This window comes from Coregonus lavaretus (assembly GCF_964263955.1).
Source record: "Coregonus lavaretus genome assembly, contig: HAP1_SCAFFOLD_55, whole genome shotgun sequence".
Taxonomy (NCBI): domain Eukaryota; kingdom Metazoa; phylum Chordata; class Actinopteri; order Salmoniformes; family Salmonidae; genus Coregonus; species Coregonus lavaretus.
Window position 1 is genome coordinate 3378676 of NW_028161934.1, and position 25732 is coordinate 3404407.

The window sequence follows — 25732 nt, forward strand, 5'->3', positions numbered from 1 at the left end:
TTCCAGTCTCTTGAGAAATATTTTTAAGTTGACTACTTTTTGAGTCAAATATTTCTACGACACCCTCAATCTATTACAGGAGAGGTGAGCACCTATCAGATCCCCCTGCTGTCCTTCACCCCTCAGTGCAGTCATCTGACCATCGCTGAGGCCAGGAAGAAGTCAGCCAAGTTCATCACCATGCAACGCTCTACTGATCGAGGTAGACTATGCTTTGAGTAACAACTGACTGACTGAGAGGCAGGCAGACACGCACACTCACATTTGACTTGACCTTTCTCAATTAAATTAAATGTTATCATGGTCAGAAGACTTGCAATAGAGAATGATTATATTCCCTCAGGGGACAGTGCCAGACATTGTAAGGGGGCTGTTGCATGTTTAGAAGTTTGGAATACATTATTTTCTATATTAGTTCGGGGTTAATCTAATCCTGACCTGACAGTGTGGCTTTCAACTAATCTATTTTGTTTTCCAACCCTCAGGAGACCATGAGAAGGGAGTGGGTCACCTGACCAACACCATTGCTGTGTGTGGTTAACTCCAGCAGCTCCAGCAGACCTCTTCCTGTCTTTTAGAAACGGGCCACTGTCCGCCAGGTGAGGATGCTCTCCCATGGAAGGGCTGTTGTGGAAACAAAATGCCTGAAAGTTGCCTGGGATTGCTGATTTAGGATCAGGTCAACTATGTCCATATAATACTAGTATTCATTATGATCTTTAGTCTATTCTTAGTCTGACTTGTTCTCTTGGGTCAAAGTGGACTTTGTACATTCATGAAATATGATTAGTAGTGTAAAACCATATGTAGCTAGCTAGCACTGTAGTAGTACCTAATATAGGATCCTTGTATCAGCATTAATTCGTCAGGACATGGACTCTACAAGGTGTCGAAAGTGTTCCACAGCGATGCTGGCCCATGTTGACTCCAATGATTACCACAGTTGTGTCAAGTTGGCTGGATGTCCTTTGGGTGGTGGACCATTCTTTATACACACGGGAAACTGTTGAACATGAAAAACCCAGCAGTGTTGCAGTTCTTGACACAAACCGGTGCACCTGGCACCTACTACCATACCCCGTTCAAAGGCACTTAAATATTTTGTCTTACACGTTCACCCTCTGAATGGCACACATTCTCAATTATCTCAAGGCTTAAAAATCCTTATTTAACCTGTTTCCTCCCCATCATCTACATTGACTGAAGTGGATTTAACAAGTGACATCAATAAGGGATCATAGCTTTCACCTGGTCAGTCTATGACATGGACAGAGCAGGTGTTCCTAATGTTTTGTACACTCACTGTAGTTTATTGATCCTGAACCACAATGTGTCTAAAAAAGGTAGTAAAGAATAATTTGATAATCAAACATTGAATATTATTACACTGAACAATATGGTATTGCGTAATATAACATTTTCATAAAAGGCAATTGCGCAATAATGACTGATAGCAATACAAAGTAAATCATTAAACATATCAGGAGCACTCGGTCCTAGAGCAAAAAATATTATACGGTGTTATCAATATTATCGATGTTAGTCGCTGAGAAGTTTTTGTGTAATCAAAAATATAGAAATGCAAAATCCCAATGATTTTACATCTTTAGTCATTTAGCAGACATTCTTATCCAGAGCGACTTACCGTTAGTGAGTGCATACATTTTTCATACTGGCCCCCCGTGGGAAACGAACCCACAACCCTGGCGTTGCAAGCGCCATGCTCTACCAACTGAGCTACAGGGGGCCCATAAAGAGCAGAAGTAAAATCTTGATATATACTGTCAATATACTGTAGATTACTATCATAACAAGGACAGATCATTCAAATGCAGCATTCACTCAAAAGTTGAAGTTCATGGTCTGGAAAACTTCTAGATGTGGTAGCAATATGATTGTTAAGAGAACAGAGGTGTAAGGCCTAGCTTAGGTTTTGGTGCCATAGCTCTTCAGTCCATGTTCTGTGGTGGTTCTCTTCAGTCCATGTTCTGTGGTGGTTTTCTTTAGTCCAGGTTCTGTGGTGGTTTTCTCCAGTTCTCATAATGGGAGGGCTGAGCGTCTCTGAGTGGCTGTGTCGCTGCGGGAGTCCCTCACACTCTGAAAGAAGACACACGGAATGAATACTTTACACACTATACAGTGGGGGAAAAAAGTATTTAGTCAGCCACCAATTGTGCAAGTTCTCCCATTTAAAAAGATGAGAGAGGCCTGTAATTTTCATCATAGGTACACGTCAACTATGACAGACAAAATGAGATTTTTTTTTCTCCAGAAAATCACATTGTAGGATTTTTAATGAATTTTATTTGCAAATTATGGTGGAAAATAAGTATTTGGTCAATAACAAAAGTTTCTCAATACTTTGTTATATACCCTTTGTTGGCAATGACACAGGTCAAACGTTTTCTGTAAGTCTTCACAAGGTTTTCACACACTGTTGCTGGTATTTTGGCCCATTCCTCCATGCAGATGTCCTCTAGAGCAGTGATGTTTTGGGGCTGTCGCTGGGCAACACGGACTTTCAACTCCCTCCAAAGATTTTCTATGGGGTTGAGATCTGGAGACTGGCTAGGCCACTCCAGGACCTTGAAATGCTTCTTACGAAGCCACTCCTTCGTTGCCCGGGCGGTGTGTTTCCCTAAAGGTTAAACAAAAGGTGGATGGTTTGAGGACACATGTTATCATATAGTGTAGCTTAAAATTAAAAATCCTTGTATGTGAATCTCACATTTCTCTCAGGTCTGTGATTATCAGGGTGGAGTGACTCACTCTGTCCCCATAGTACAGCCATGGTCAAATGTTTTGAGAATGACACAAATATTGGTCTTCACAAAGTTTGCTGCTTCAGTGTTATAAGATATTTTTGTCAGATGTTACTATGGTATACTGAAGTATAATTACAAGCATTCCATAAGTGTCAAAGGCTTTTATTGACAATTACATTAAGTTATGCAAAGAGTCAATATTTGCAGTGTTGACCCTTCTTTTTCAAGACCTCTGCAATCCGCCCTGGCATGCTGTCAATTAACTTCTGGGCCACATCCTGACTGATGGCAGCCCATTCTTGCATAATCAATGCTTGGAGTTTGTCAGAATTTGTGGGTTTTTGTTTGTCCATCCGCCTCTTGAGGATCGACCACATGTTCTCAATGGGATTAAGGTCTGGGGAGTTTCCTGGCCATGGACTCAAAATGTCGATGTTTTGTTCCCCGAGCCACTTAGTTATCACTTTTGCCTTATGGCAAGGTTCTCCATCATGCTGGAAAAGGCATTGGTCGTCACCAAACTGTTCTTGGATGGTTGGGAGAAGTTGCTCTCAGAGGATGTGTTGGTACCATTCTTTATTCATGGCTGTGTTCTTAGGCAAAATTGTGAGTGAGCCCACTCCCTTGGCTGAGAAGCAACCCCACACATGAATGGTCTCAGGATGCTTTACTGTTGGCATGACACAGGACTGATGGTAGCGCTCACCTTGTCTTCTCCGGACAAAGTGTTTTCCGGATGCCCCAAACAATCGGAAAGTGGATTCATCAGAGAAAATGACTTTACCCCAGTCCTCAGCAGTCCAATCCCTGTACCTTTTGCAGAATATCAGTCTGTCCCTGATGTTTGTCCTGGAGAGAAGTGGCTTCTTTGCTGCCCTTCTTGACACCAGGCCATCCTCCAAAAGTCTTCGCCTCACTGTGCGTGCAGATGCACTCACACCTGCCTGCTGCCATTCCTGAGCAAGCTCTCCACTGGTGGTGCCCCGATCCCGCAGCTGAATCAACTTTAGGAGACGGTCCTGGCGCTTGCTGGACTTTCTTGGGCGCCCTGACGCCTTCTTCACAACAATTGAACCTCTCTCCTTGAAGTTCTTGATGATCCGAAAAATGGTTGATTTAGGTGCAATCTTTCTAGCAGCAATATCCTTGCCTGTGAAGCCCTTTTTGTGCAAAGCAATGATGACGGCACGTGTTTCCTTGCAGGTAACCATGGTTAACAGAGGAAGAACAAGGATTTCAAGCACCACCCTCCTTTTAAAGCTTCCAGTCTGTTATTCTAACTCAATCAGCATGACAGAGTGATCTCCAGCCTTGTCCTCATCAAAACTCTCACCTGTGTTAACGAGATAATCACTGACATGATGGCACCTGGTCCTTTTGTGGCAGGGCTGAAATGCAGTGGAAATGTTTTTTTGGGATTAAGTTCATTTTCATGGCAAAGAGGGACTTTGCAATTCATCTGATCACTCTTCATGACATTCTGGAGTATATGCAAATTGCCATCATCAAAACTGAGGCAGCAGACTTTGTGAAAATTAGTATTTGTGTCATTCTCAAAACTTTTGACCACGACTGTACTCTGAATGACCACCATCTCAGGTTTCACACCGAAACATCTATAGGACCATGATGCTTTTATGACTGTATGACCTCTGGGATATGTGTAAGAGCAGGACAGGTCCATTGTTGACCCCTTCAAGGTACAAATACTCTGAGTGGGGTAAGTCACACCCAGTACCACTGCAACACAGTCACACATCACAATTACATTAAATTAAGCCCAAACCTGTTGGCTCACGCTGACAGTAGAGTTTGTCCACACTTGTTTACCGTAGTTGCGGAGTTGAGTGAGAAGAGCAACCACAGACAAGTCTCCCTCTGATCCCTCTGATGCAGTTTGTTTCACAGAGAGTTATGTAAATCACAAGTGCATGTGTGAAGAACAGCTCCTAAATATGAACAAAGAAATTAACAATGCACACTAGAAAAACATTCAGTCATTTTTTTGGTAACAATTTAAAAAGTATATAGATTGAATAGCAAAGAATAGGAGAAAAATGGTTACTGAAAGATTATGAATAAGACCATACGGGTCACGACCTCCGCCGAAGCTGCCTCCTCTCCTTGTTCGGGCAGGATTCGTCGTTCGTCGTCACCGGTTTCTAGACACTGCCGCTCCTCAGCTCATCATTCCATTTGTTTTGTCTTGTTTATTACACACACATGGTTCATATCCTTTCATTAGTACCTGTATAAGTATTCCCTCTAGTTATTGTGGTGGAGCTACTTTGTATTTTGTATCGCTGGGATATTCACCCGTGTGCCTAGTTTTCTCCAGTGCTCCGTATATACCGCACTGGAGTGTTTTATGCATTGCTGCGTACCGCTGTGTTCCTGAATAAACCATATATTCTGTGATTTACCCTCCTGCCCCTGACTCCATCCAAAATCACCCGCTACAGAATCACACACCTGAATCGTTGAGTCAGCAGGAGCAGAGAACATGCCTGGAGTTGTGGAGCGGGTCCGGGAGCATTCCAACATGTTAGCCAGCTTGGGAGAAGCGATGGATCGGGTTTTCCAGGTCGTCCAATGCCTGGAGAGGAGAGGACCCGACCCTTCGGGACCAGCTGAGCGACCGGATCCAGCCACCCACACCCCAGCGACCAGAGCTATTCACCTATCACGACCGAGGGAGTACGACAGGACAGCGGCCCGTTGCCAGGGATTCCTCCTGCAGCTGGACCTCTATTTTTCGACCATCAGCCCTGCTCCATCGGAGCGGGAGAAGGTGTCCGCCCTCGTCTCCTGTCTCTCGGGGAAAGCCCTGGAGTGGGCCAACGCGGTCTGGAGTGAAGGAGGAGACGCGTTGGACAACTACGGGGCATTTGCTCGTCTCTTCCGGGCAGTATTCGATCACCCCCCCGAAGGAAGAGAGGCGTGCGAGCGGCTGGTCCAACTGAGGCAGGGGACGAGGACCGCGCAGGACTTTGCCCTGGAGTTTAGAACTGCTGGTGGACATGGCCATCCGGTTGGACAACCTGCTAGCTTCAAGAGGATGTCCTGGAAGAGGCCTGCCTGTTTCACCCCCCCTCAACCCCGATTACGTTCCGATGGAGCTGGGTGGTGCAGCGATCCGGGAGAACTGAGGATGACAGCGCCAGTGTCACTCTTGTGGCAAGAGATTACATTCTGCTCTATGCTGTCGTCAGGGTTCTTCCGGGTCTGGAGGTGGCAGGCAGGGCACTCATTCTCCCCCAGGTAGTGCAAACCCACACTCGTTCAGAGCCCTCTGCTGTGCACTGCACCATACACGTCAACTTCCCTGATTACCCAGTTGTTCCCCAGTGTAAGGCACTGGTCGATTCAAGCGCAGCTGGGAACTTTATGGACAGATCTTTAGCTAATAGTCTCTATATTACATTGGTTCCCCTACTCATTCCATTGCCCATCAAAGCACTTGACAGTCGACCATTAGGATCAGGGTTTGTTAGGGAAGTTACAGCACCAGTCACAATGATTATGCAGGAGACCCATAGGGAGTAAGTCACCTTCTATATTATTGAGTTCCCTGATTTCCCTGTTGTGTTGGGTCTTCCCTGGCTCACACTACACGACCCCACCTTTTCATGGCCGCAGAGGGTTCTCACCGGGTGGTCATGAGAGTGTCAGGTTAGGTGTCTAGCTGTTTCCGAATGCGCACGGTGGAGACCAGACACTACCTCCACCATGCGCATTCCCCCCGAATACCTCGATTTGGCGCACGCGTTCTCCAAATTGCGCGATAAACCTCCGGGTAGACGCTGTGCCTCCCAGGAGTCATGTATATCCCTTGAAGCGGAGGCTATGGAGACATACGTCTCCGAGTCCCTGTGCCAGGGTTTCATCCATCCCTCCGCTTCGCCCGCCTCATCGAGTTTATTTTTCATGAAGAAGAAAGACGGAGGTCTGCACCCTTGCATTGATTACCGGGCACTTAATCAAACAACCATTCGCTATAGTTATCCTCTACCCCTCATCTCCTCTGTTATCGAATCAATGCATGGAGCGCGCTTCTTCACGAAATTAGATCTCCGGAGTGCGTACAACCTGGTGCGTGTTCGGGAAGGGGACGAGTGAAAGACAGCATTCAGCACAACCTCGGGGCATTATGAATACCTGGTGATGCCGTACAGGTGGATGAATGCTCCCTCAGTCTTCCAGTCCTTTGTGAACGAGGTGTTTCGGGACATGCTGGGTCACGGTGTGGTGGTCTACATTGATGACATTCTGGTGTATTCCGCTACGCGCGCCGAGCATGTGTCCCTGTTATCGCAAAGTGCTGGGCCAACTGTTGGAGAATTACCTATATGCCAAGGCAGAAAAGTGTCTGTTCTTCCAATAGTCCCTCTCCTTCCTCGGATACCACATCACCACCTCAGGTGTGGAGATGGAGGGAGACCGCATTTCAGCCGTGTGTAATTGGCCGACTCCAACCCCAGTAAAGGATGTGCAGCACTACTATCTGAGTTTTATCCGGGGCTTTGGCAAGGTCGCAGCTCCCATCACCTCCCTGTTGAAGGGTGGGCCGTCCCGGCTCCGCTGGTCTGCTGAGGCTGACAGGGCTTTCAGTAACCTGAGGGCTCTGTTCACCTCAGTCCCGGTACTGGCCCAACCCAATCCATCATTACTGTTCGTAGTGGAGGTAGATGTGTCCGAGGTAGGGATAGGCGCTGTCCTTTCCCAACGCTCGGGCACGCCACCCAAGCTCCGCCCCTGTGCCTTCTTCTTGAAGAAGCTCAGCCCGGCGGAGCAGAACTACGACGTTGGTGATCGGGAGCTGTTGGCTGTTGTCAGAGCCCTGACCGCGTGGAGGCACTGGCTCGAGTGGGCGAAACACCCTTTCCTTGTCTGGACGGACCACTGTAACCTGGAGTACATCCGGGCAGCGAGGAGACTAAACCCTCGCCAGGCCAGGTGGGCCTTGTTCTTCACCCGGTTTGATTTCACGCTGTCATACATACCAGGCACAAAGAACGTGAAGGCAGACGCACTGTCACGGCTGTACGACACAGAGGAGAGGCCCATAGACAACACCCCCAACCTCCTGCATTGTGGCGCCGGTAGTGTGGGCAATGGAATAGAATTGGACATAGAGCGGGCGTTACGCACAGAGCCATCTCCACCTCAGTGCTCAGCTGGGCTGCGGTACGTGCCATCTCTTGTCCGTGATCGTCTTATCTATTGGGCACACACGTCCCCCTCCTCTGGTCAACCAGGTATCGGTCTTACAGTGCCCTGCCTGACTGGGAAGTACTGGTGGCCTACCTTGGCTAAGGACGTGAGGGTATATGTCTCCTCCTTCTCGGTGTGCGTCCAGAGTAAGGCACCAAGGCACCTCCTAGTGGGTAAGTAACATCCCTTGCCAGTTCCACAACGGCCATGGTCCCACTTGTCAATTGACTTCCTCACTGATCTTCCCCTCTCTCAGGGTAACACCACCATCCTGGTCGTTGTGGATCGCTTTTCTAAAGCCTGCCGCCTCCTTCCTCTGCCCGGTCTCCCCACGGCCCTGCAAACAGCGGAAGCCCTGTTTACTCACGTCTTCCGGCACTACGGGGTGCCAGAGGGTATATTGTCTGACCGGGGTCCCCAGTTTACGTCCAGAGTCTGGAAGGCGTTCATGGAATGTCTCGGGGTCTCGGTCAGCCTGACCTCTGGGTTCCACCCCGAGGCTAAAGGGCAGGTGGAACGGGTGAATCAAGATGTGGGTAGGTTCCTGCAGTCCTACTTCCAGGACCAGCCGGGGGAGTGGTCGGTGGTTCTTGCCATGGGACGAATATGCCCAGAACTCTCTCTGCTCTCCTCCACTAACCAATCTCCCTTTCAATGTGTTTTAGGTTATCAGCCGGTCCTGGCACCGTGGCATCAGAGCCAGACCGAAGCTCCTGCGGTGGATGACTGGTTTCGGCACGTGGAGGAGACGTGGAACACTGCCCACGTCCACCTCCAGCATGCCGTGCGTCGCCAGAAGGCCAATGCTTATCGCCACCGCAGTGAGGCCCCGGTCTTTGTACCGGGTGATCGGGTCTGGCTCTCGACCCGGAACCTGCCCCTCCGCCTGCCCTACCGGAAGCTGAGCCCGCGGTTTGTGGGGCCGTTCAAAGTCCTGAGGAGAATAAACGAGGTTAAGTATAGGTTACTACTCCCTCCTGATTACCGTATTAACCCCTCGTTTCATGTGTCTCTCCTCAGGCCGGTGGTGGCTGGTCCACTCCAGGAGTCGGAGGTGTGGGTGGTCCCTTCGCCCCCTCTGGACATCGAGGGGGCCCCGGCGTACTCCGTCCATTCCATCCTGGATTCGAGGTGTCTGGTGGGGGGCCTTCAGTACCTCGTGGAGTGGGAAGGGTACGGTCCAGAGGAGCGGTGCTGGGTCCCGGTGAAGGATGTCCTCAATCCTTCCCTGTTGTGGGATTTCCACCGTCACCATTTGAATCGCCCCTCTCCGCGTCCTCCTGGCCGTCCCCGAGGCCGGTATCGGCGCGCTGCTTGAGCTGCGCGTCAAGGGAAGGGGGGTACTGTCACGACTTCCTCCGAAGCTGCCTCCTCTCCTTGTTCGGGCAGGCTTCGGCGTTCGTCGTCACCGGCCTTCTAGACACTGCCTCTCCTCATCTCATCATTCCATTTGTTTTGTCTTATTTATTACACACACACCTGGTTCATATCCCCTCATTAGTACCTGTATAAGTATTCCCTCTGCCCCCCACCCCCCCCCCTGTCTTTGTGTGTGTTCAGTTATTGTGGTGGAGCTACTTTGTATCGCCAGGATATTCACCCGTGTGCCTTGTTTTCTCCAGTGCACCGTATTTACCGCACTGGAGTGTTTTACGCATTGCTGCGTACCACTGTGTTCCTGAATAAACCATAAATTCTGTGATTTACCCTCCTGCGCCTGATACCTTCCAAAATCACCCACTACGATACCTGACACAGACCAGAGAAAGACCACCAACACACTTCCTTCTGTTCTCAAGCCTACTGTTGCATCTCCCACCCTGCAGTCTTAGACAACAAACACACTTTATACCTGGTGAAAAACTACAACTGATACTTCAATTAAGCAGGAAAAAGCACTTATTATAACAGATGTGGAGCACTGTAAGACACATGTTTCTGTCGATTGATTTAAACCTGTTTTATTCTAAGGACCATGACTATAACATTGAGTGTTGGGACCCAGGCCAACAACATATCCTGGTCTCCTCTACATAGTCAATTATATATATTTGAAATAGTATTTTTTTAAACATTTATATGGAATCAGCAATGCTAAACAAAACAAAATATATGAAACCACACTCCATCATTTTACTATATTATTCACATGCAAGCATTCATATTGCAAAAAATCAAATTAATTAGAATGGTAAGGTTCAGTATAAGCTGTTATCAAGTTACAGGGTGAAGAGAGAGAGGTTTGGTAGGAGACATTACTGGCTTTGTGAAAACAGAATAATGTGATGTCTGTGGTTGACACCAACTAGATGTACTGAGGGGCTAAAATGGGGATGCAGAGCTGGCGTCTTGTCTTCATGATGCCTCTTCCTAACAACATGTCAGTGAAGGTCTTTACAAGAAATGCATTTTTGTGCCCATAACAATAGGCTTATGGTTTCTCTGTGAATTCTGTATGTCTCACCAGCTACACTAAAACCTGGTGTTTCCAGTGTACTGTACTACAGTGCTTTCTACTGGCATCTCAACACAACAACCATCAATATGACAAAGACAGTCTATTGAGTAGCACTGGGGCGGTTGAATTTCACAGCAGCGTAGTGGACATCCTCGTCCTGTTTCTGTGGCTGAGGCAGTTGAACGGTGGAGTGCAGAGGCACTTCCTGTTTTTTGTGGTGGACACTGGCGTAGTGAACGTCATCATGCTCGCCTGTGTCCGCTCTCTGTGCTGCAGTAGGAGCCATGGCCATGCCTGAGACGTTGTCATACACTGGACTAGAGTCTCTCTGATGGAGAGAGAGGACAGACAACATGAGGATTGAAAAATAAATGAATACCACAGTCATTGGCAGAGAAAGTGCCCACTTCTGTTGTTCAGGGGAAAGGAAAGTTAGGTTCAAAATACTCTATCCCTGACAAATAGAAACGCTGCTAAGGGTGATGCACACATACCATTCTCAGTCAGCTGATTCCAACAGACTCACCTGTCCATGCTCTGCTGTGTCTCTTCTGTCTCTTATGTCAGAGGTGGATATGGAGGCCTTCTTCCTGTTTTTGTGAATGAAGGAATTAATAAACAAATGAACGGATGAATTAATGAATACATTAAAATCATGTTCAATATTTAGATCAATGATAAAAAACTAAATGTAAAAAAGGGTAAATTCCTCTCACTCACCTGAACCACATGAAGCCAGAGAGACAGAGGATGAGAATCAGAACAACCACTATGATTCCTACAGCTGCTTCCTTCAAAGACGATTGTTCCCCCACAGACAATACAGGAGAGTGGAGATTCTTGTAGCCTTCTATAGTACAGGAGTATCTGCCTGCATCCTCACTGCTGACTGGGTCTAGGGAGAGGTAGTTATCTTGGGTCTTTGAGTTGGTGAGACGTTGTCCGTTCTTGTACCAGATGTAGGTGGGGTTGGGGTCGTCAGTCAGAGTACAGGTGGTGCTACAGGTCAGTGTCAGAATCCCTTTCTCTGTGGCAGGAGTCACCTTCACCTGCAGACCTGAAATTAGGTGTAGAAACATCACTTTGTCAGTACTCTGTGCCATAGACCAAGACTCCATATCGTAAACTGTTGGTGTAATATTACCTGTGTTAGTAGTTATAGAAGTAGTAGATATGATATATTACCTGTGACAGTCAGAGTTGTTCCAGGGAAGCTGTACCCCCATTCTGAAAACTGTGTTTTAAATCTGAACTTGTACTCAGCTGAATCACTCGCTCTCATGTCTTTGAATCTCAGGGTACAATCTTTCTCTTTGTCCACACCAAACACCACAGGATCTGCACACTCTGAGGTCAGGATTTTAAGCCCTTCATCACGTTTCTCTTGGATATACCAGTTAGCTTCTGAGACTATATGATTACTTGGATGTTGATATGTGCAGGGCAGTTCCACTGTTGAGCCCTTCATAGCACAGATACTCTGAAGGGTGTAAGTCACGTTGAAACAGTTCTGATCCAGAACACCTAAAACAGCGGAGGCCCATTCATTAATTTTTTCAATAAATGTATTCAATTATTGTTAAATCAGCTGATTCAGGACTGAAAAATAAAATTTTAGTAATAATCGCCATAATCTTTGCAAACGTTTAAAAAAACGGTAGTTGTATTCAGACTTACACACTGCAGGAGAGCAGAGAGCCTCACAGCCTTTGACAGCACAGGAGTAGCTGTCTGAATAGTAAATCTTGACAGAGTGTTGTTTGGAGGTGGCTTCATCTAGACGTTGTCCGTTCCTGTACCAGATGTAGGTGGGGTTGGGGTTGTCACTGGTGGTGCTACAGGTCAGTGTCACCTCCTGTCCCTTCTCTGCGTTGGTGGGAGACACCATAACTTGGCTTTTTTCTTCACACTTTGTTGCCGTAGTTGCTGAGTTGCGTGTGAATGGAAACCTTTGATGAGCATCACTCAGTGAAGTGTGAGAGACAACTATTTATAATGAAGCGGAGTCTATGGCATTCATACTTAAAGGGATATTTCAACTAAATTACAAAATGACATATTGGTTTCCTCATCTACAAATAACTTCCATAAGCTACATAATCATTTCTAAATACTTTAGGATGATTTGGACATGAAAAGCGAAGTATGATAATATTGGTACTATTGAATAGCATCGGATTTTTCCCACAAATGCTAAAACTTTTCTGGAAACAGTGGCCAGGTAAACAAAACGAAAGAATGGATTGCTGTCATTCCTTGTCCATATACTGCTTAAAGGGTAAGAAAACCTATATGTAATTTAGGTGAACTATCCCTTTAAGCATGTTTTTCTGAATTGTTTTATGACATTTTAGAATTGTATGTTCATCAAACAATCTAGAGAAAGAGTGTAAGATGAATGAGCCCATACCTTCCACATACCAGAGAAAGACCACCAACACACTTCCTGCTGTTCTCAAGGCCATTGTTGCATCTCCCACCCTGCAGTCTTAGAAACATAAACAACAACTCACTATATAGCTGGTGAATTACTACACCCTACACATCAATTAAGGGGTGAACAACAGTCACTTATTGAACAGACCTGTCTGTAGCACTGTATACACATAATGATTCATGTATTGCTTCAAATCTGTTTTAATATTACAACCCTGACTATAGCTTTGATACAAGGGTCCCTATCAATATCATTACCCAGAAGAACATGGTTCATGACAAAAACATACTATCAAACACAATATTATATGATATCTTTGAGTGTACTTACAGAGTGAAGGGGAGTGGTTTTGTAAGACAACTTACTGGCAGTGAGTTTATGGTTGACACATAAGTGGTCAGGGCTGTAATTTCCTTCCTCATTAAGACGTATACATGACGCAAGAATACAACTATTGTCACTGTCACAGAGGCCTACATATCTTAACACCAGTTTTTTTTAAATCAATGTGTATTTACATTTACATTTTTTCATTTGTGTTTTCTCCATATATGAAATGTGTAAATTGTATCAAATAATTCAGCCTCACTGCCACTGATATCCTATAATGTTTTGAAATTGTATAAAAAAACCATTCTCTCTTTCAGTTAACAAAGCAAATTACTGTGGGCCAGATCTGGCTGTTAGGTGGCACATATGGCTCAGTGCTGGAAAATGTTATAAGGTCCAGATCCGGCTGTTTGCTGGCACATATGACTCAGTGTGAAGCATCATATGGGCCCACATGTTGGAGATATTTGCCTGGATATTGCCTGGTTTAAATCTTATCTCATCAGTTTGTCTTTGTGGATGGTTTGTCCTCTGAGAAATCAATGGATATCTGCTGTTGGATATGACAATTAATCTCGATGGTTGTAATAATAATATAATATGCCATTTAGCAGACGCTTTTATCCAAAGCGACTTACAGTCATGCGTGCATACATTTTTGTGTATGGGTGGTCCCGGGGATCGAACCCACTACCTTGCGTTACAAGCGCCGTGCTCTACCAGCTGAGCTACAGAGGACCACAGTTGTACAGTCGTCTCAAATAAAACTGAAGGACCTCTCTTTTGACAAAAAATTTTCAAGAGCAGCTTTTTTCCATCTTCATAACAACGCTTTGTCCAAAAATGGAGAAAGGCTAATCCATGCTTTTGTCACTTCAAGATTAGACTACTGAAATGCTCTACTCTCCGCCTACTCGGATAAAGCTCTAAATAAACTTCAGCTAGTGCTAAATACGGCTACTAGAATCTTGACCAGAACCCAAAAATGTGATCATATTACTCCAGTGCTAGCCTCTCTACAGCGGCTTCCTGTTAAGGCTAGGACTGATTTCAGTGTTTTACTGCTAACCTCCAAAGCATTACATGGACTTGCTCCTACCTATCCCTCTGATTTGGAGCTGCCGTATATACCTACATGTACTCTACGGTCACAAGATGGAGGCCGTATATACCTACATGTACTCTACGGTCACAAGATGGAGGCCGTATATACCTACATGTACTCTACGGTCACAAGATGGAGGCCGTATATACCTACAGGTACTCTACGAATCTCAATATGGAGGCTGTGTATACCTACAGGTACTCTACGGTCACAAGATGGAGGCCGTATATACCTACATGTACTCTACGGTCACAAGATGGAGGCCGTATATACCTACAGGTACTCTAAGGTCACAAGATGGAGGCCGTATATACCTCCAGGTACTCTACGGTCACAAGATGCAGGCCGTATATACCTACAGGTACTCTACGGTCACAAGATGCAGGCCGTATATACCTACAGGTACTCTACGGTCACAAGATGCAGGCTGTATATACCTACAGGTACTCTACGGTCACAAGATGGAGGCCGTATATACCTACATGTACTCTACGGTCACAAGATGGAGGCCGTATATACCTACAGGGACTCTACGGTCACAGATGCAGGCCGTATATACCTACAGGTACTCTACGGTCACAAGATGCAGGCCGTATATACCTACATGTACTCTACGGTCACAAGATGGAGACGTATATACCTCCAGGTACTCTATGGTCACAAGATGCAGGCCGTATATACCTACAGGTACTCTACGGTCACAAGATGCAGGCCGTATATACCTACAGGTACTCTACTGTCACAAGATGCAGGCTGTATATACCTACAGGTACTCTACGGTCACAAGATGGAGGCCGTATATACCTCCAGGTACTCTATGGTCACAAGATGGAGGCCGTATATACCTACATGTACTCTACGGTCACAAGATGCAGGCCGTATATACCTACATGTACTCTACGGTCACAAGATGGAGGCCGTATATACAGTGGGGAGAACAAGTATTTGATACACTGCCGATTTTGCAGGTTTTCCTACTTACAAAGCATGTAGAGGTCTGTAATTTTTATCATAGGTACACTTCAACTGTGAGAGACGGAATCTAAAACAAAAATCCAGAAAATCACATTGTATCATTTTTAAGTCATTAATTTGCATTTTATTGCATGACATAAGTATTTGATACATCAGAAAAGCAGAACTTAATATTTGGTACAGAAACCTTTGTTTTCAATTACAGAGATCATACGTTTCCTGTAGGTCTTGACCAGGTTTGCACACACTGCAGCAGGGATTTTGGCCCACTCCTCCATACAGACCTTCTCCATATCCTTCAGGTTTCGGGGCTGTCGCTGGGCAATACGGACTTTCAGCTCCCTCCAAAGATTTTCTATTGGGTTCAGGTCTGGAGACTGGCTAGGCCACTCCAGGACCTTGAGATGCTTCTTACGGAGCCACTCCTTAGTTGCCCTGGCTGTGTGTTTCGGGTCATTGTCATGCTGGAAGACCCAGCCACGACCCATCTTCAATGCTCTTACTGAGGGAAGGAGGTTGTTGGCCAAGATCTCACGATACATGGCCCCATCCATCCTCCCCTCAATACGTTGCAGTCGTCCTGTCCCCTTTGCAGAAAAGCATCCCCAAAGAATGATGTTTCCACCTCCATGCTTCACGGTTGGGATGGTGTTCTTGGGGTTGTACTCATCCTCCTTCTTCCTCCAAACACGGCGTGTGGAGTTTAGACCAAAAAGCTCTATTTTTGTCTCATCAGACCACATGCCCTTCTCCCATTCCCCTTCTGGATAATCCAGATGGTCATTGGCAAACTTCAGACGGGCCTGGACATGCGCTGGCTTGAGCAGGGGGACCTTGCGTGTGCGCTGCAGGATTTTAATCCATGACGGCGTAGTGTGTTACTAATGGTTTTCTTTGAGACTGTGGTCCCAGTTCTCTTCAGGTCATTGACCAGGTCCTGCCGTGTAGTTCTGGGCTGATCCCTCACCTTCCTCATGATCATTGATGCCCCACGAGGTGAGATCTTGCATGGAGCCCCAGACCGAGGGTGATTGACCGTCATCTTGAACTTCTTCCATTTTCTAATAATTGCGCCAACAGTTGTTGCCTTCTCACCAAGCTGCTTGCCTATTGTCCTGTAGCCCATCCCAGCCTTGTGTAGGTCTACAATTACATCCCTGATGTCCTTACACAGCTCTCTGGTCTTGGCCATTGTGGAGAGGTTGGAGTCTGTTTGATTGAGTGTGTGGACAGGTGTCTTTTATACAGGTAACGAGTTCAAACAGGTGCAGTTAATACAGGTAATGAGTGGAGAACAGGAGGGCTTCTTAAAGAAAAACTAACAGGTCTGTGAGAGCCGGAATTCTTACTGGTTGGTAGGTGATCAAATACTTATGTCATGCAATAAAATGCAAATTCATTACTTAAAAATCATACAAATGTGATTTTCTGGATTTTTGTTTTAGATTCCGTCTCTCACAGTTGAAGTGTACCGATGATAAAAATTACAGACCTCTACATGCTTTGTAAGTAGGAAAACCTGCAAAATCGTCAGTGTATCAAATACTTGTTCTCCCCACTGTAGGTCAGCAATGTTACTGCTTCCTACAAGAACACAAAACATGTAGGCTACATTTCAAGAGGTCTTTAAAAAGCCAGCTAGGTAAAAAGCCTATGTCTTAATTAAAGGGGCAGTGTTGTATTGAGACAGGCTTGACTATGCAAATACGCCAATAGGCAGAGGGGTAGCCTACGTTGTCTAATTCTCTGTATGGTAATAATACTTCATTTTATTTTGTATAGTGGTTTCTTGCATCATGCAACACAATGCAATTTACAGTCACCTATTTAGCCCATGGTGTTACAGACCAAGTAAAAAATCATTAATTAATGTCAAGCCTTTAAGGTAAAAACGTTTTTTAAATTCTCATGCAATGTAGGCCTGCATTGAACACCACATATAGGATACTGTAGGCTATATCATAGAAATCAAAAGCTATTTCCATGTAAAAATGTTATGGGATTGGCTCCATTGGTTTTGTTGTTAGGCCTACATTATGCTCAAATAGCCACTACTGGCTACTGTCTAAAACTGTAAGGGTAAAGCCTCAGTGTTCACTGTAAACGAGTACCGGGAGTTGCACAAAATTCTTACAATGTTCAAGTTTCTGCTCACAAGACCTAAAATTTGCTTAGTGCCCCAAAACATTAGAGGGAACATTGGTCAGGACACAAGTAGCTGATACAGAACTATACTTCCTCTTTAAGACATTAGTCTACACTGAGTATACAAAACATTAGGAACACCTGCTCAGGTGACCAGGTGAAAGCTACGATCCCTTATTGATGTCACTTGTTAAATCCACTTCAAATCAATGTAGATGAAGGGGAGGAGACAGGTTAAAGAAGAATGTTTAAGCATTGAGACATGGACTGTGTATGTGTGCCATTCAGAGGGGGTGAATGGGAAAGACAAAATACCTATTAAGCGCCTTTGAAAGGGGTATGGTAGTAGGTGTCAGGCGCACCGGTTTGTGTCAAGAACTGCAACGCTACTAGGTTTTTCACGCTCAACTGTTTCCCTTGTGTATCAATAATGGTCAACCACCCAAAGGACATCTAGCCAACTTGACACAACTGTGGTAAGCATTGGAGTAAACATGGACCAGCATCCCTGTGGAACGCTTTCGACACCTTATAGAGTCCATGCCCCGATGAATTGAGGCTGTTCTGAGGGCAAATGGGGGGGTGCAGCTCAATATTAGGAAGGTGTTCATTCTGCAGAACAAATCACCAAGAGAAGGTAGAATGGTAATGTAAAAGGTACTTCCAGAGTGAAGAGAGGAGTTTGGTAGGATACATTATACTGGCTGTGTGAAACAGAAGACTGTGAGTTCTGTGGTTGACACCAACTAGATGTACTGAGGGTCTAAGAAGGTGATGCAGATCTGGCTTCCTGCACCCATGATGCCTTTTCCTGACAAACAACACGTCACTGAAGTGCTTATAAACAATGTGTGAACATCTTTTTGGAGCACACGTACTATGCTGGAAGGAAAGTTGGAAAATATCCATATTAAAATCCTTTAAAATAAATGCAACAACATAATTGGACCATAACAATAGATGTATGGTTTCTCTGTAGTTCTGTATGTCCCACCAGCTACACTAAAACCTGGTGTTTCCAGTGTACTGTACTACAGCGCTCTCTACTGGCATCTCAACAACACAACAACCATCAATGTGACTCAAAAACAGTCTATTTTGCAACAGACAGGCACTTCCTGGTTTCTGTGGTGGATGCCGGTGTAGTGAACATCATCCTGCCCGCCTGTGTCCACTCTCTTTGCTGCAGTAGGGGTCCTGGCCTGATGTAGCCAGGTGGTAAATGCACATTGCTGTATTCATTTCTATCCACTAGATGTCCATTTAAGAGATCAGTAAATCATGTCAAGAAGGTGTTATGGGATTGCGCCTGCACATTGTGTATGAGTGAGAGCAAGCAACTACATTAAAGAGCTGTTGTAATCCATTATGGGTCAAATATTACTTTAGATGTATTACTTTAGGTAAATAATACTTTTTTAAAATCTTACTGTTGTACTGAAATATATCATATTTTGCATCATCTGCAATGTATAAGAGTTTGTTTTGTAATATTTATGCCAGATGGTCATGTTATCCTGTTGATAATTTCAGATTGACATGAGGATGTTAGCTTCTTGCTAGCTGAATACCAGTGCTCTCAGAACCACGTTGTGGAGAGATGGGGGTCTGGGTGAGATGAGGATCTACCGTTGCATGTGGGTTTAGGGTATCACGTGGACAGTGTGTTTGTAAATATTCATATTGTATTTGATGACAGAATGGATTTTAGTTTTTCATGCACAACGTCATTTTGTTGATGGACATCTTGTACTCAGACATTTGAAACATTGGAAAGTCTATTCTAACTGTGAACATTGTGGTCTTTGTATTTTCTTGTATTTTCGTTGTAGAAAGCACAGCCACTACCGTTTATGCATTTCACTTTGTACTTATTTAATCTGTACTCAGATTGTTTTTATGCACTTTACTAACAGATTTATTTCACTTGATGGTGATTTAGACTGAACTTTACTTCATGGTGACTTCACCTTGCGGTGATTTCCACCTTACATCATCCTTTTTTAAATGTAAGCTTTGACAGAATAAACAACCCCAAATTAGTTTTGTGTCCTGTGCTGGGTTTACTTTCACCAGGCTACACAGATGTTGTCATACACAGGACTCAAGTCTCCCTAATGGGAGAGTCAAATAAAGTAATACCACAGTCATTGAGTCCATCTCTACACAGATATCATACCCAGGACTCGAGTCTCCCTAATGGGAGAGTCAAATAAAGTAATACCACAGTCATTGAGTCCATCTCTACACAGACCACTGCAGTTCTCAGTCAACTGATTCCAGCAGACTCACCTGTCTAGGAGAGTGGAGATATTCAGGTCCTTCTACAGCACAGGAGTAGCTGCCTGCATCCTCACTGCTGACTGGGTCTAGGTATAGGTAGTTATCGTACAGGTAGTTATCAGGTAGAGTCTTTGGGTCGGTAAGACGTTTTCCATTCTTGTACCAGATGTAGGTGCACAAAATTCTCACAATGTTCAAGTTTCCTAGAGTCTTTGGTGCTACAGGCCAGTGTCAGATTCCTCTGTCCCTCACTCATTCATTCACTCACTCACTCACTACATCACAATGGACTTACTGCCAGAGTGTCATACTATGGTGACCTGGTCCTCATGTTCAGAGCTGTGTACGTGTCACTGTTAGGATCGGGTGGACTCTCTGTTGGAGAGAGACACACAGAGTCATGGGTAACTGCATACGTGGAGTGTGTCTGGAAGTGGGCGTTGCGAAACAAGTGGGAGGCTCAACCCAAGTGGTGTATTGAAACCTAACAGCTAATTTGGCAGATTGGTTGCCACCCAAGACCGTTTTGCGTGGCTGCTTGCTGCTTCCTTGTAGCATTTTAGCTAAGCCCTTTTCCTTATCCTAACCTGCCACGTTAATTCTCCTAACCTGCTACATTTATTCTCCTAACCTGCTACATTGATTATCCTAACCTGCTACATTTATTCTCCTAACCTGCTACATTTATTCTCCTAACCTGCTATGTTGGTTCTCATTACCTTCCACGTTAATGATCCTAACCTGCCTAACTGGCTTAGCTAAAACGCTACAATGAAGCAGGAAGCAGCCACGCAAAACAGTCTTGAGTGGTAACTATCTGCCATCAATTAGCTGTTATGTTTCGACACACCCACTGGTGTTGATCCACCCAATTGCTTTGCAACGGCCACTTTCATGCACACTCCACGTATGCAGTTACCCATGACTTGCGCACACACACACACACACACACACACAAATTAATTAGCACACAAATGAATACATTATAAGAGACTGACTGCCAGAGTGTAGTAGTCAGGGGATCTGGTCCTCATGTTCAGAGCTGTGTACGTTTCAATTTCAGGATCAGGGGGGACACTCTGTAGAGAGAGATTACAAAGTAATAATAATAATTTTTTACAACTAGTAGGAAAGAGACTGTCGTGATGCAGTATTGTGATGTCAGCAGTGTGGAGGTGGTCATAGAATCACCTGTGTCTGCTGTGGCATCACTCCCTCCTGTAGATCTCCTGTAAAGAGGGACAGAGTGAGTTCTGCTCTCTAGTGACCACTAGTGGAAGACTTACCTCTTCAGTGTGCAGTAGATGGTGATTAGAAGAGCTCCAGCAGTCAGAACAGCCCCCACCACATGAACCCAGGGAAACACTGCTGCAGGATCATTAATACATGTTAGAAAATACTTCTGTCAAATCAGTCATTTTACAGAACTATAAAAATGGATATGACATCATGCAGCACTTACACAAAACTAAACTGCCCTCTACTATTTCACCAGAAGGACTGACTGACGATGAGGGCTTCTTTGGAGCATCTGGTGTTGAGGATGACAGAAAAGTGTACAGTCGTGGTCAAAAGTTTTGAGAATGCCACAGGTATTGGTCTTCACAAAGTTTGCTGCTTCAGTGTTTTGGGATCTTTTTGTCAGATGTTACTATGGTATACTGAAGTATAATTTCAAGCATTCCATAAGTGTCAAAGGCTTTTATTGACAATTATACTAAGATTATGCAAAGAGGCAATATTTGCAGTGTTGACCCTTCTTTTTCAAGACCTCTGCAATCCGCCCTGGCATGCTGTCAATTAACTTCTGGGCCACATTCTGACTGATGGCAGCCCATTCTTACATAATCAATGCTTGGAGTTTGTCAGAATTTGTGGGTTTTTGTTTGTCCAACTGCCTCTTGAGGATTGACCACAACTTCTCAATGGGATTAAGGTCTGGGGAGTTTCCTGACCATGGACCCAAAATGTCAATGTTTTGTTCCCCGAGCCACTTAGTTATCACTTTTCCCTTATGGCAAGGTGCTCCATCATGCTGGAAAAGGCATTGTTCGTCACCAAACTGTTCTTGGATGGTTGGGAGAAGTTGCTCTCGGAGGATGTGTTGGTCCATTCTTTATTCATGGCTGTGTTCTTAGGTGAGCCCACTCCCTTGGCTGAGAAGCAACCCCACACATGAATGGTCTCAGGATGCTTTACTGTTGGCATGACACAGGACTGATGGTAGCGCTCACCTTGTCTTCTCCGGACAAGCCTTTTTCCGGATGCCCCAAACAATCGGAAAGGAGATTCAGAGAAAATGACTTTACCCCAGTCCTCAGCAGTCCAATCCCTGTACCTTTTGCAGAATATCAGTCTGTCCCTGATGTTTTTCCTGGAGAAAAGTTGCTTCCTCGCTGCCCTTCTTGACACCAGGCCATCCTCCAATAGTCTTCGCCTCAATGTGCGTGCAGATGCACTCACACCTGCCTGCTGCCATTCCTGAGCAGGCTCTGCACTGGTGGTAACCCGATCCCGCAGCTGAATCAACGTTAGGAGACGGTCCTGGCGCTTGCTGGACTTTCTTGGGCGCCCTGAAGCCTTCTTCACAACAATTGAACCTCTCTCCTTGAAGTTCTTGATGAGCCGATAAATGGTTGATTTATGAGCAATCTTACTAGCAGCAATATCCTTGCCTGTGAAGCCCGTTTTCTGCAAAGCAATGATGACGGCACGTGTTTCCTTGCAGGTAACCATGGTTAACAGAGGAAGAACAATGATTTCAAGCACCACCCTCCTTTTAAAGCTTCCAGTCTGTTATTCTAACTCAATCAGCATGACAGAGTGATCTCCAGCCTTGTCCTCGTCAACACTCTCACCTGTGTTAACGAGAGAATCAGTGACATGTCAGCTGGTCCTTTTGTGGCAGGGCTGAAATGCAGTGGAAATGTTTTGGGGGGATTAAGTACATTTTCATGGCAAAGAGGGACTTTACAATTCATCTGATCACTCTTCATGACATTCTGGAGTATATGCACATTTCCATCATAAAAACTGAGACAGCAGACTTTGTGAAAATTAATATTTGTGTCATTCTCAAAACTTTTGACTACGACTGTACACAAAGTACAGTGCCTTGCAAAATAATTCATCCCCCTTGGCGTTTTTCCTATTTTGTTGCATTACAACCTGCAATTTAAATAGATTTTTATTTGGATTTCATGTAATGGACATACACAAAATAGTCCAAATTGGTGAAATGAAATTTTAAAAAAACAATGTTACAAAAAATTATAATAAATAAATAACGAAAAAGTGATGCGTGCATATGTATTCACGCCCCTAAATAAGATCTGGTGCAACCAATTACCTTCAGAAGTCACATAATTAGTTAAATAATAATAATAATAATAATAATAATAATAATAATATGCCATTTAGCAGACGCTTTTATCCAAAGCGACTTACAGTCATGTGTGCAATACATTTTTACGTCTGGGTGGTCCCGGGGATCAAACCCACTACCCTGGCGTTACAAGCGCCATGCTCTACCAATTGAGCTACAGAGGACCACGTGTGTGCAATCTAAGCGTCACATGATCTGTCACATGATCTCAGTATATATACACCTGTTCTGAAAGGCCTCAGAGTCTGCAACACCAATAAGCAAGGGGCACCACCAAGCAAGCAGCAACATGAAGACCAAGGAGCTCTCCAAACAAGTCAGGGACAAAGTTGTGGAGAAGTACAGATCAGGGTTGGGTTATAAAAAAAAGATCTGAAACTTTGAACATCCCACGGAGCACCATTAAATACATTATTAAGAAATGGAAAGAATATGGCACCACAACAAACCTGCCAAGAGAGGGCCGCCCACCAAAACTCACGGACCAGGCAAGGAGGGCATTAATTAGAGAGGCAACAAAGAGACCAAAGATAACCCTGAAGGAGCTGCAAAGCTCCACAGCGGAGATTGGAGTATCTGTTCATAGGACCACATTAAGCCATACACTCCACAGAGCTGGGCTTTACGGAAGAGTGGCCAAAAAAAAGCCATTGCTTAAAGAAAGAATAAGCAAACAAGTTTGGTGTTCGCCAAAAGGCATGTGAGAGACTCCCCAAACATATGGAAGAAGGTACTCTGGTCAGATGAGACTAAAATTGACCTATTTGGCTATGAAGGAAAACGCTATGTCTGGCGCAAACCCAACAGCTCTTATTACCCCAAGAAGCATGTTTCAGTCTTCCAGAGATTTGAGACTGAACAGAGGTTCACCTTCCAGCAGGACAATGACCCTAAGCATACTGCTAAAGCAACACTTGAGTGGTTTAAGGGGAAACATTTAAATGTCTTGGAATGGCCTAGACCTCAATCCAATTGAGAATCTGTGGTATGACTTAAAGATTTCTGTACACGAGCGGAACCCATCCAACTTGAAGGAGCTGGAGCAGTTTTGCCTTGAAGAATGGGCAAAAATCCCAGTGGCTAGATGTGCCAAGCTTATAGAGACATACCCAAAGATACTTGCAGCTGTAATTGCTGCAAAAGGTGGCTATACAAAGTATTGACATTGGGGGGTGAATAGTTATGAAAACTCAAGTTTTCAGTTTGTCTTGTTTGTTTCACAATAAAACATATTTTGCATCTTCAAAGTGGTAGGCATGTTGTGTAAATCAAATGATACAAACACCCCAAAAATCAATTTTAATACGAGGTTGTAAGGCAACAAAATAGGAAGCATGCCAAGGGGGGTGAATACTTTCGCAAGCCACTGTAATGTGATAAGCAGACGTTGTTAAGCAGATAATGGATCTAATTTATTGATCTATTGAATACAAGAATACACAACTCGTACTGTTGAAACATTATTATACATGATACAAGTAATTAATGGATAACAGGAGTTAATGAAATAAGCTACAGCTCTGAACACCCCCACCCCACAACACACACAGCACTCCTACTCCGAGACGAATGATCGATATGGATCCAGAGCTTGACATTATGCTACACAGGTTATCATGGTATTCAGACTTAGTATACTGTTAGAGAATGGGAGATGGATGACTCTTCACAATGTTTTCTATTGAAACATTATTTAGGGATCTGGAACCGGTGCCGGAGAGGAGGGAGATAAAGGATGACATGTTTGTTCTTTCTGGTGTTTTATCAGTGACCCTGAATGAGCAAAGCTCTTTCCACATAGACAGGAGTAAGGTTTCTCTCCAGTGTGTTTGAGCTGGTGTGTAGTCAGGGTGAAATCTTGAGCAAAACTAACTCTTCCCACACTGATCACAGCTGTAAGGCTTCTCTCCAGGCTACACAGATGTTGTCATACACAGGACTCGAATCTCCCTAATGGGAGAGAGTCAAATAAAGTAATACCACAGTCATTAAGTCCATCTACCAGATGTAGGTGGAGTTGGGGTTGTCAGTCAGAGTACAGGTGGTGCTACAGACCACTGCAGTTCTCAGTCAACTGATTCCAGCAGACACACCTGTCTAGGAGAGTGGAGATATTCTGGTCCTTCTACAGCACAGGAGTAGCTGCCTGCATCCTCACTGCTGACTGGGTCTAGGTACAGGTAGTTATCTAGAGTCTTTGGGTCGGTAAGATGTTGTGTCTGAAAACATGTTGCTAATCATGCTGTGGAGGACAAGGAGATCCTCTGACACTGTACTTTGATTATAAAGGTTTATTCATAACAAAGGATTTCAGCGTCGATTTACAGATACCTGCAAGCATCTGGAGAACAGTGGACCCAAAAGAATATGTTGTTCTGACCTCCTTTGTCTTCACCAAGTATTTATAATCTTTACCAAGATAGGGGTGGTTTCCCCTACAGACCAATCCCATCACTCCACACAACAGACTTCCTCTGTTTTAGGGTACTCCTATAGAACTGCTCTCCAGATGTCTCCCTGGGCCAAATCAACATTCTCTAAGCTACCATTTGCAAACACTAACAACGTCATAAATTCCTTAGATACCACACTACCATTTGCAAACGCCCACAAAGTCATAAATTCCTTAGATACC

General features: G+C 44.8%; 1 protein-coding gene across 1 annotated transcript; it reads right to left on the reverse strand.

Moving 5' to 3' along the window:
• Window positions 1-10090: 10090 nt before the first annotated feature.
• On the reverse strand, window positions 10091-21045 carry LOC311119858 (uncharacterized protein). The gene is made up of 10 exons (XM_084194508.1): window positions 20904-21045; window positions 20711-20791; window positions 20008-20087; window positions 19722-19798; window positions 12848-12925; window positions 12115-12303; window positions 11623-11961; window positions 11158-11494; window positions 10964-11027; window positions 10091-10765 (listed from the first exon to the last, which is right to left on the reverse strand). Exons 5-10 carry the CDS (start codon window positions 12900-12902, stop codon window positions 10538-10540), a joined length of 1212 nt encoding a protein of 403 aa, XP_084050634.1. The 5' UTR covers window positions 12903-12925; window positions 19722-19798; window positions 20008-20087; window positions 20711-20791; window positions 20904-21045; the 3' UTR covers window positions 10091-10537.
• Window positions 21046-25732: the final 4687 nt, after the last annotated feature.